General features: G+C 42.0%; 1 protein-coding gene across 4 annotated transcripts in view; it reads left to right on the plus strand.

Moving 5' to 3' along the window:
- Positions 1 to 12,537, plus strand: part of LOC148030214 (uncharacterized) — a 161,446-nt gene that overhangs the window by 137,321 nt on the left and 11,588 nt on the right. For 3 of the 4 annotated variants that reach the window (XM_087686485.1, XM_087686484.1, XM_087686486.1), the window contains 2 exons: positions 2,201 to 2,380; positions 2,484 to 2,663. In XM_087686485.1, the coding sequence (XP_087542611.1) occupies positions 2,201 to 2,380; positions 2,484 to 2,663 (360 nt within the window). The remainder of the gene's footprint in view (positions 1 to 2,200; positions 2,381 to 2,483; positions 2,664 to 12,537) is intronic. The other variant, XR_015692143.1, reaches the window with a different exon arrangement.

Raw genomic sequence — 12,537 nt, forward strand, 5'->3', positions numbered from 1 at the left:
TATCCCACGTGTCCTCATTGTGGAAAGACCTCGCACCCCGAGGAGAAGTGCTGGAGGAAATACCCTCACTTTCGTGCGGGAACAAAGGGTGAATCTACATCAAAGTCTTCATCTACCTCTACTTTGCCGCCCACTATTCCCATCGAGTCCGTATTTCTACACATTTATTAGGTGGAGGAGCCTTCTATGACTATCTTGTCTTCTGAGTATCCTTGGCTCCTTGATAGTGGTGCATCGAGTCATATGACTCTCCAAGGTGATATGTTACAGGATCTCTGTCTGTCAAAGGGTATCATCACTATTGGTGACATTTCTTTGGTACTTGTTAGTAGTGTTGGCACCTTCTCTCTATTGTCTAACTATCCATTGAGCTCCATTCCAGAGGCCCTACATGTTCCAGACTTGGGGGTTATTTATTATCTTAGTTTTTTGCCTTTCTAGTCTCAAGACCCATGTTATCTTCACTGAGCTAGCCGTCTTTGTTTGAGAATTCTTCTATAAGAGCCACTTTTGTGAGAGGTTGGCAGGAGAGAAGGCTATCTATGCTCCATTCCCCTTCCTTTGTGGATGGCCTTCCAAGACAGCTTTCTATTGTTGCACCCGTTTCTGATTGTGCACCCTTTCTCCTACAAGTTCTATCTCATCCCCCACCATCTCCTCTGGTGGTTCCCTTGTACCTCCCATCCCTTCCAGAGGGGTATAATATTGGTGATGCGGTTATGGATTTCCTGGCCCTTTGTGTTTCAGAGGGGACTTCCCAAGATTGTGAGGAGTTTCTCAGGCCAGTCTACTTTGGGCCTTTCCTTTATGCAAAATATCTTTTCTTCGTCATCAAGCCACCATCCCCCAGTACTTGGCCCTTGGTCCCTGTTGTTTCTATGCAGCTTATGGCACCTTCAATAGTTCCTCGCTATTGTCTAATAGTTGGGTTAGAGGCTTGGCTCACCCATCTCTGATTGGAGTTTTCGGGAGTGATCCATTCAAGGCCTCTCCGTTTCCCTTGCTCTTTGGTGGCCTTCCATTTGATTGGATTTTTATATGGAGGGGGGATCTTGCTCCTTGGCTGCCTTTCTTCATCAATGGAGCATTGGCACTCTTCTTGCCACCCTCGAATCCACGTCTCATTTGACCTTCCGCCACATCTAGGATCTGAGAGGGGGTGTTAGCAGTCATGTGCTTTTTATGTGGTCATTTCTTACTTGTGAGCCTCAATTTAAATCAATTGAGGACATTAGGAGCTCTAACGTTGTATTTTTCTGTCATTTTATGTGTTTTAGACACTTTAGATAGAGGGCACATTAGTACATTTCTTTTTGGGTATTTTTTGCCATTTTTAGGGGCTTTCCCATATTTATGACTTGCCAATTTTTTTCTAATGTATAGACGGCCTACCCTCCCACTCTCATTATCCATTATCCATCATTGATCCTTTGTGATCAAGCAGCCCTCCTCATTCTCTCATCCCCTTGCTACTGTCTAGCATCCACACTGATGCATAGAGCTACGTGTTGGGCCTGATTGTTGCAGCCTTGTACCTTCAGCCATTGCAGTCACATTGTTCCTTCTCTCTCCTGCATTCTCTCTTTGTCTCCTTCTCTCCTGTTCACTTTCCTCTCTCCATTTCGCACTTTCACAATTCTGAGTGTATGCAGAGGAGATAATATCTTTCATTTGTGTGTTTTCCTAAAGGTGATTGATGATGTGACAAATGTTATCATGATAGAGCCACTTGTCTAATATTTTCAAAATAGGGCTATGACCATCACCGTAGCATTATCATGAGATGTAGAAGAGGGATGATATCTGAAGAAATCCTCAATAGCCAATAACCAAACATATCAATATGAGAAGGGTTGTGACTTAGTGATACATGCTGTAACATTTTACAACAATAAGCATAATGAGGTGATGGAAATAAGATTAATGAGCATGTGAAAGAGTTCAATTCAATAGAGAACATGTATTTGAATATAGTAGGGGTTAAAATGGGAAATGGAAATCAAGCCTTTTTGAAATAAGGAGATGTGCATCCTGTTGATATCATAATCAATTTTCTCTTATGTTCATCTTTCTTTTCAGTTAAATCTTGTAAATCAGTGATTCTTTTTCACACTTATTTAGGAGATATTTCAAATAGCCTTGATCTTATTCTTTACATTGAATAGGAATCCATTGCAATAAGACACCTATTGTGATGCAGATCTCAATGGAATGTGCAAGCAAATTGGATGTGGCCATGTTTAATGGTATACTCCATGGTTGTTGCAGTGATGAAGTACCTACTAGTAGTGCAATATCTGAACTAGTTTGTGATACTAGTGTTTTACTTGTGCCTACTAGCATCTTGACTTTTGCTGTTGGGGCTCAGCTGAAGAATGCTGTATGAGCTCTTTCTCCAAATCTCACATTGCTGAAATCTCAATGTTGTAAATTTTAAATAGTTCTGCAGAAATGTACTTAATTAATTTTTTGTGATAATTCAGGTAAGCTTGTTGTCTTCATGGCTTGCCAGAACATGGTACAGAAATGTAGACTGCTATATGAACGATGAAAAAGAAGTGGATAAGGAAAATAAAGCAAGTTTATTCCCTTTAACAAAAGCAATTGGAGATTTGCTGATGCTACCAAAAAATAAGCTTGTTGACAAAGCATTGCGTGAAGAGGTATGCTTTGACCTCAGTCTGTTAAGAAATAGCAACATGTTTTCTAGACTTTTTGGTACTATGCATTCCTCCGAACAGTCTTATCAAGATGCTTTAGTATCTATTTTAAAAACCTCATGTGAGTGTGAATTCCTTTTCCAGCAATTAGATTTGTGGAAGCTTAAAATGCATCATAGGTTTGCTATTCTAGAGCCATCTAGGCAGAGACAGGATTCAAAAATAGCCCTTGGCCATTGTGCAATGCCACTTTGGGACTCAAAATTTTAAAGTTAGAGGACCTGTGATCGCCCATTGAAAAAGACATATCTCTTGATGTCTTTGTTGTTTTTTGGTGGCATACTGCATAATCTTCATCTCTGCTTTGAGAATATGAATAGTTCTAGCCAATTCCTCTTTTTATTATGAAGGTTTTTGAATTGAAACATATTGACATGTACGAAGGACCTTTTGGTCAGAAAAGGCCCAAGCCAAATAGATAACTACTAGTAGAAAGAAAAGGCATCATGGAGCAAGCAGAAAAGTAGAGTGGAGCAGATAATCTCCATCCATGGAGCAACTTCTTCTTGAAGGATAATGCTAGGAAAATCCATAGAACCCATTTTCTATAGCAACAATCCCTAAACTCGATCAATATGACCATGGATGCCTATAGCTCAATCAAATGTAAAAGCATTTCATGTCCCAACAATATGCCAAAGGACAACCTGATGCAAGAAGTGAAGCAGATGGGGTGTTCTATCTATAAACTCATAGTCAATGGCATTTACCCAAGACCAAAGAATGACTGGCAGTGTGCTGATGTGTCACAAAAGCCCCACGTGTTTTTGTCCAAAGAAAAGAACTTTATGCTAATTGACACCTTCGGGAAAATCCTGTCAAGTTAAAAAACAGTAAGGAGACTACTAAGCACATCATAAATTCAATGGCTAGCAATCAATCTGGTAGGCTGTAGTGGTAGACCATGTGTGACTTAAAGTGGATGAAGGTCCTAAAGTCCTATGTGCAAATTAATGCATCTCTCTTCTTTGTATGTTCAGAGTCACCTTGTAGCCTCTTCCATCTCCCACAATGTGTGGCTAATCTTTGTCCACATCCTAGAGACAGTCTTTGTAGTAGAATGTCATGTAAATCAATGGCATGATGGCACCTCGTAGTCTAAATGAACCAAGAAATAATGCTAGCAATCAGGTCCCATCTATGGCAATTCTTAGTCCACTCTACCTATAAGAAGCCTAGTGTGGGAATCATGCTCAAGTGTTGGCCAACAATGAGGATGAGTGACTCCCTTGAAGCTCCTCACATCCACATGTTGGGCCACTATTCATGACCCAAGCTACTTTCCCCACTTCGCTATCATAGTCTCAATTGTACAAAAAAGTACTATCCTAAGGGTTCTCTTCTATAACTTCTAGACCCAAGGGTAGTCCCCGTAGGCCATGCTTTACTCTAGCTCTACATATATTGCACATGGTACATGAAACCTATTATAGGCAAGCCAGGTGTCCAACTACCAAGTACTATGTACTATTAACCATATGAGGAGTGGGATCTTCGTAGGTCTAAATTTATTATCCAATCTAGTCCAAAAATCAATCAAGAAACGCTCAAAGTCTTGAGCTAAAAAATGCATTACATATTGATTAGCTCTTTATCACAGCCCCAAAACTCAATTATTATTAAACTTTCATTAAAAAGAAATCTGTTTCTAGAGAGTGTCATTGTCCCATAAGTCAAACCCTAATCCGGGAGGATTCACTCATTTATAAATAGGCAGGCTGTCCACCACTCAGCCCACTAAATTTGCAAATTGTTGGCACCCTGTCTTTGTTGTCCACACCTTGTTTTTTGGAGGATATCTCAATTTGAGCTGCTGTCTACCATCAGATGCTTGCATCTACCCCTCCTCCTGCTGTTGGTGACTGTTTTCTAGCTAGTCTACATTATCAGTCATCCATCAAAGGCTTTGTTTGCTGCTGTCGGCTGTCTGCATTTATCAGTTCGTTGCTGTCACTTGATTACTGACATCATCTAGACAGCTGCATTTACTGTCCAGCATTGACATACAGCTTGCCACATCATCAGATCTGCTGCACTTTGCTACAACAGCTGTCACCTGCATCATCCTGACTGTTTTCAATCTACTGCCTACTCTTCTGAGCTGTCCAGCTTTGTCCAGCACTGGTCCCAGACTCTACAGATCTGCATTTTCTGCTGCTGTATACTTTCAAAGGCTGTGTGCTTTGTTTTGGGATCTATTTAGAGGACGACACACTCTCCAACTCACTCTCTCAGCCCTGCTCCTAGAGGCACAGGAGTTTCAGGTTTTGTATTCACCCTAATGAGTTCTTTCACCAATGTTTGCTTTGTCATAGGATTGTATTTGTTATTTGTAGACAAGTATTTCCTTACATGGTATTAAAGCTAGGCACTCATTGAAGAAGCCTAGGCTTTTGATTGGAAAGCTTGTCATTAGAAACAAGATCTTAGAGGGAAGATGACTTTGAACACATCATTACTACTTCAATCTCCTAAACAACCTATGCTAAGAATTGAGCAAGAGCGGGCTTTACAGCTTGCTCCACCAGGTTTCCACACTAGAGAGAGATCAGACTACCATGGAGTCTATTGACCATATGTGATTTCACGGGTTGAGTTCGATTTGATCCTCATACATAGAGCCCAATAAGAACCAAAAGGAAATGTTGATTATTCCCCTTTAGATTCAGTGTGAAAATCTATTGATTTTGTAGGAAGGATGGAATCTCCACTTGTTGAGATAAAAATTCATTACATCTTGATTAGCTCTTTAAAACAGTCCCAAAACAGCAAATTACCCAATGTTTCATTAAATGGGGAGTAGTTCTAGAGAGTTTCTGTGTTCCACATGCAAAACTCTAATTTGGGAGGATCCTTCCATCTCTATTCACTTCAAAGTTCTCTCGTTTCTCTGTTTGTGCTTGTGCTTTTTTCTTTTGGAGTTTTGAGTTTTGTATTTTGCATTTAGGGTTTGAGCTTTGCATGTTACTGTTTGAGTCGTTGTGTTTCAATCATGGTCATACATTTTGTGTTCCCTTAGTGGAAACCCTAGCATATTGGATTCATAATGTCTTAGACACCTTCTTCTTGGGATCCCACAATGTCTTATCAAGCTTCTCCATCATTGGAGGCCCTAAGGAGGCATTATGGACTTGGTGAGGAAGATGACACCCCACCTTTGCCTTCACCCTCTTTTTCTTCTCCTATTCCAAATTTCAATCACTTGACAAAGGAGTTTGAAGAGTATTCACGCATTACGTATAGTAGATCTTACACCCTTCCTACTAGCTTTGCTACTATATCTAAACCGGTTGTTGAGGCTGGCTAGCTCTCCAATTATGGAGGACATATGACATTTGGAATCGGTGACCCATTTTATTTATCTCGACCAAGACCTATGTCAAGTTTCTACAATCCCTTTGATTCGTATAAATCAAAACCCTCTCCTATTTTTCCTTTTGGTGTGCAAGATCCAAATCATTTTCAATATGTAAACTTCAATAGAGAGGGCTCTTGAAACAAATATCCTTCGTAAGGTATATCTATGTCTTCTGTTTTATTTGAGCATGTAAACAACTCTTCTCCAATCCCTCCCACTTTTGATTCACTTCTTGATTTCCTCTCTTTTTCTTTCCAAAACGTCAAATTGCACTCCACTTCTGCATTCGGCACAGTAGGAGTTGGATCCTCCATTTTTGCTCCTAGCACTTTCTCTTTCTCCACACCATCTTCTACCTATCCTCACTTCACTATCCCTTTGCACCTTGGTACATCGTTAGGGGAAATGCAACCCTTTAACACTGTGCCTTCCACATATCCACAAGTGAGCACTTGTTTTCACCTTGGGACGATTGTAATGGGCATTCTTGTCACTACCCTAGTTACTCACCTTCCCACTTATCGACCTTTTTAGACGTAGGGATTCCTATCCTCTACTTATGATTCATCATCACACACTCCATGGGCAACTCCTATACAGGGATTTCCATCTTCTGCTCCACATATCCCTGTCTCTCCTCCATGGGCTTCTCATGTGATCACCATGCCCATACGTCATCAGTCCATGCCCATATTTGGATCCATTGTGCACATTTCCCACATGTATGGTGGGCACTCTGGGATTAATTCCCAAGTGTACTCCACTTTCCCACCCTATTCACCTTTTCCCTTCTACAATACTACCACTCTTGTTGCTACGGTCAAGAATGCCTTCACGGATAAGACTCGTTTTAACAGATCAATTTCACCAATTGATCAAACTTCATGCAACAAGTGCTTGAATCTCAAGGACTTTGGGACCTTGTCGTTGGTCTAGAGCCTATGTTGGACTCTCAATTAGCTCATCTTGAGCACATCCATCAATGGAGAGCTTGCAATGCCACAAGCAATGTTGAGTTAATGCAAGAATTGCTTCTTGAGTTTCACTCTCAGTTACAACATTTCCCCCTCACATCTCAACATTAGAGTCATCTCATTGACCGCATTGTGGTGGAGATCACACTTGGCATATCAATCTCAACTTTGAGCTTCGGGATTTTTTCATTAAGGAAGGGGATGATCTAAAAGTCAAGTTGGTTGAATATCGGCAATTACTTTGTGAGTTTGCCACTAATGGCTCCCTGAAGTCAAACAATGATGAAGTTATGTTCTTTTTAAATAAGTTGCCTAAAAAATATTTCCATTTCATTCAGCACATTATCTTGTTGCCTCTTCTTTACAAGGGAAAATCGGGACAAGAACTCTCCAAATGTGAAGGCAAGCCAAAACAAAGGTTGGCACCTCTTCTGCTAATAGAAACAAGGAAACAAAACTCGTTTGGCAACAACTCCCTAAGAAAAAGAGATTTTGCATATACTGGCGGGCCATGTGGACGAGGAGTGTTATACCAAGGCCCAAGGTCTTCCTTCTAAGAAACCTCAACAAACCACTATGACTACCTTCACTCTTGCGGGATAGTCTATTGGGGATATGCCTCCCGTTACTACCCCATTTTCTCCATCTATCCCTGTTGGGTATTTGACTCACGCCTCACTTACGCCTACGCTCATATGGGAGTGTCGGTGATCAGTAGGACACTGGGGCATTTTTTACTCTCGGTAGGAGAGGTTTTTTCCCCCAGACTTAGTCTTATTGTTGTATGTGCTTATGTGCTTATGTTACACACTTATGGGCACTTAGTGTGTGTCGGGTGTGAACACCCCCTACAACCCTAAGGTTTAAGGGTTGTACTTTGTACTTTCTGGTAACACTCTTTCAGTCTATTCTCTTGGGTGTCGTGCTTCACTTTGTCTCTCACTCTCACACTGTCTATTGAACTCTCAGCTGCACCTCGATCCTTCCATCTCACATTTGGTATCAGAGCAGTCTTCTGTCTGCTATCTTAAGCCCCTGCCAGCTCTACCCAGTCGACCAGTTCAGCAGCTCGTCTGCCCACCAGCACCACCTAATCCTGCTCGCCAGCCCTCGTCAGTTTCGCTCTAAACTGCCTATGCAGTCGCCAGCTGGCCTGAGCACCGCCTACCTCCAGCACGTCCGCCAGCCTGCAGGCGCAGTAGCCACCAGTCTACAGGGCGATGCTAGCTCTAGCACCACCTGCCTGTGGCACGTCAGCAACCCGCCGTCCTATTCGCCCGCTCTGACAGCCCGCCCGACTTCCATCTAACTAGCGACCTGCCACTCTGCTCGTACACCTGCAGTCCATGTCAACCAGTCGTTTGACCGACGTCCATCCTGACCACGTCAGGTATTTTTTAACAAAAAATTTTTATCCCTTTAGTCCAAAACAAAGTTCTGGAAGAGGAGGTTCATACGTAGCAGGCACAACATACAGGATACAGGTGTGGGATAAATTTGATGTAAATTTCTGGACTTGTTCATCAGAAATTTTGGGGCTTTTATGTATTTTGAGGACAGTTGCATATGAACTGCTATTACAGTCACAGAAAGACTGTTTTGACAGAAATTTTGGCAGAAATTTTGGGGATTTTAATATAACAGTGTTGGTGAGCACTGTTTGCACCTTGGGAAGCGTGCATTAAAAGACAGTTTTTGATAGAGTACGCCCTTGCACATTAATTGCAGAAGTGTGCTTGCTGCAATTTCTGAAAATTTGCAGATTTCCAGTCCTTACTGCTTTGACATTGCTCATTTGTCTTTGGAAGTTTGTCATCATGGCAAATCAGGGAGGTGATGTATTTACGTATGTATCCAAGGAAGACAGATTGGATGGAAACAATTACTCGTTATGGTCATTCATGATGAAGAATGTATTAGTAGCCAAGAATTTATGCGATTATGTCAGTGGAGAGGAAACTCGACTGGGAGTTGTAGCTCCCGTTACTCCTCCTCCTCAAGGAGCACGTGGACAACAGGGACCTCAGCCCACTCCACCTCAGCCACTTCCTCCAAGAACTGCAACTCAAAAAGCTTGGGATACACGTGATGCACAGGCCTTGTCGCGCTGATTGCTCTGGCAGTTCAGCGGTCCATCATCCCTCACATTCGTTCAGCATCTTCTTCACGAGATGCATGGTTGACTTTGGAGCATATATTTGCAGGAAAGAATGAGACTCGGATCTCTTTCTTGAAGAAAGAGTTAGAGATTTTGAAGATGAATGAGAGTGATTCTATGCAGGATCACTTGAATAAGATTCAGGACTTGAGAGAGCAGCTCATGAATGTAGATGAGTAGTTTTCGGATGCACAGTTGATATCCACCACCTTGAATTCCTTACCTCCTTCGTACTTGTCTTTTCATACTGCATTGAACCTCACCATGAGGATTGCGGAGCACCCACTCACTTTTATTCAGCTGGTTAGTTTGCTTCTAGAAGAGGAGTAAACAAGGAAAAATAGTAGTGTGGATGCTATAGTCTCTGAGCAGGCTTTTGTGGTAAGACAGAAAGACAAAAACAGCAAGGTGAAAAACGCTCCACAGAGTTCTAGCACTTCGGGCACATCACAGAATCAGACACAAGGGGGGACGCAAGCTAAAAAGGGAAAATGTCATTATTGTAAGAAGCCAGGCCACTATATCATTGAGTGCAGGAAGCGCATTGCCAAAGAGAAGAAGAAGGAGTCAGAAATGTCTGTTTCTACTACTCCTTCCACTGCTAGTGAGTCCGCGCCCTTTGTTGTGGACAGGGACTATTGTTTTTACACTTGCAGTTATGACATCTCTTGGGCCGATAGAGCACTTAGCTCTACAGAGGATGCTGACACTTGGTTCTTTGACAGTGGTGCTTCTAGACATATTACATCTTGCAGAGATTTGTTTGCTTCAGTTAGTGCACCTCCCGTTGGGAAATCGGTACAGTGTGCCAATAATGCATCATACCCTGTTCGTGGTATTGGGGAGATTCAGCTCACAGCCATTGATGGCTCTATTCTCCGCCTGCAGGATGCTTTGTTTGTGCTTGGAATCAAGAAGAATTTGCTTTCTATTTCTTCTTTGGCACGTTGTGGTTTGCAGGTCACATTTGATGATGACCGTTGCATGGTTAGAGATAAAGAATGCATGACTTTGGTCTTGACAGGATCTTTGTGTCATGGTTTATATGAGTTGGATGCTCTTTCAATAGATCAGTCGGCATACTTGACATCCACTCTTACTCCTGCTATGATACAGACGAAGTTATGGCATGCTCGTTTGGGGCATGTAAATTTTGGTAGCTTGATGCTTTTGCAGCGTACTCAGATGTTGGATGGCTTACCTCTCTTGGAGAGACCTCCTAAGCACTTATGTGAGGGATGCATTTTGGGAAAAATGCATTGTTTCTCATTTCCTCGTGATGTTGCTTTCAGAGCAACAACCAGATTGCACTTGGTGCATTCAGATGTTTGTGGGCCTATGCAAACCATTTGTGGGTCTATGCAAACCATATCATTGGGCGGTTGTTATTATTTTGTGACATTCATTGATGACTTTACACGTTTTTGCTGGGTCTTCTGTTTGAAAAATAAGTCAGAAGTGTATGATGCATTTTTAGCTTTCAGTGCACTTGTTGAAAATCAATCCGGATGCAAGATTAAGACTCTCTGTTCGGACCGAGGGGGGGAATACATGTCCTCTATGCTGAATTCTTTTTTGAAGCAGAAAGGCATAGTCCATCAGTACACTACTGCCTATACTCCACAACAGAATGGGGTAGCAGAGAGGAAGAATCGGTCACTCATGGAGATGGCCAGATGTATGCTGAAGGCAAAGAGCTTGCCTCATAGTTTTTGGATGGAAGCAGTCATGTGTGCTTGCCATATTTTGAACAGATGCCCTACCAAAGCCTTGAAGACCATCACACCTTTTGAGGCTTGGAACAGCCGTAAACCTTCTGTTGGTCACTTCCGTACCTTTGGGTGTCTTGCCTATGCCCATATTCCACAGGTACTTAGAAAAAAGTTGGACAACAAGGCTGTTAGGTGCATTTTTATGGGATATAGCAATGAGAGCAAAGGCTACAGACTCTATGATCCCGTTACAAAGAAGGTTTTTGTCAGCAGGGATGTTGTTTTTTATGAAAAATCAGAATTATCCTTGGCTGGTTTGGACACATATCAGGCTGCCCGTGATGTTTTTGAAGGGCTGCTGCCCATTACTTTTGGTGATTCAGCTGGAGCTTCAGAAAATGAACCTAATGTTCAGCCAGCTGCTCCTATGGAAAGTGCAGAAATTCAGCCATTGGCTGATCGGAATATTCAGCATAATGCTGAAACTGAAATTCAGCAAGAGCTTGCACACAGTCAGGAAGCTAGACAGTTACCTAGATGGTATTTGCAGACTATGCAAGATAGTCCTTTGGATGCACCCATGGCTGGTCGTACTAGAAGGCAAACTCGTTTGCATGATTCAGCACTTAGCATGGAGTTTGTTATGGCAACAAGTACTTTTGATAATGAAGAGCTTGAATGTTACGAGGATGCACAACACAGTGTGCATTGGAATGCAGCAATGCAAGCTGAATTAGATTCTATTACTAAGAATCAAACTTGGGATTTGGTGTCCTTGCCATTTGGGAAGAAAGCCATTGGAACGAAATGGGTTTACAAACTGAAAAGGAAAGCAGATGGATCCATTGATAAATACAAGGCACGGCTTGTAGCTAAAGGCTACGCACAGAAAAAGGGCATTGACTATGAGGAGACATTTGCTCCTACTTCTCGTATGACGACCATCAGGTCTATGATTGCTTTGGCTGCACATTATGGTTGGACAGTGCATCAGCTAGATATCAAAACTGCATTTTTACATGGAGAACTTCAGGAGGAAGTTTATGTACAGCAGCCCATTGGTTTTGCAGTTGAAGGCTCAAAACATTTGGTATGCAAGCTCAAAAAGGTACTATATGGTTTGAAACAAGCTCCTAGAGCTTGGTATGCAAAAATAGATGCTTTCTTGCTTGGTCAGGGGTTTCTAAACAGCTCATCTGAGTCTACTATTTACATATGTAAAGAAGGGGGATCTATGCTGATTATATGCCTTTATGTTGATGACCTTTTGCTCATTGGAACACATGCTGATCAGATTTCAGCATTCAAACAAAATTTACAGCAAACTTTTGATATGTCTGACTTGGGATTTTTGCATTACTACTTGGGCATCCAGTTCATACATGATGCTCGAGGTATTGGGCTATCACAGTCAAGGTATATTGGGCAGCTTCTTGAGAAGTTTGGCTTACAGGATTGCAAGCCAGTTTGTACCCCCATGGAACCTGGACTGAAACTGTCATTACATGATGACAGTGATTTGTTTGATATACATACATATGCTCCTGCAGTTGGATGTCTTATCTATCTATGCAACACTAGGCCGGACATACAGTTTGCAGTTTCAGCTTTGAGC

Source organism: Lygodium microphyllum, chromosome 10, assembly GCF_053477565.2.
Source record: "Lygodium microphyllum isolate KBCC chromosome 10, Lygodium_microphyllum_v1.1.10, whole genome shotgun sequence".
Lineage (NCBI taxonomy): Eukaryota > Viridiplantae > Streptophyta > Polypodiopsida > Schizaeales > Lygodiaceae > Lygodium > Lygodium microphyllum.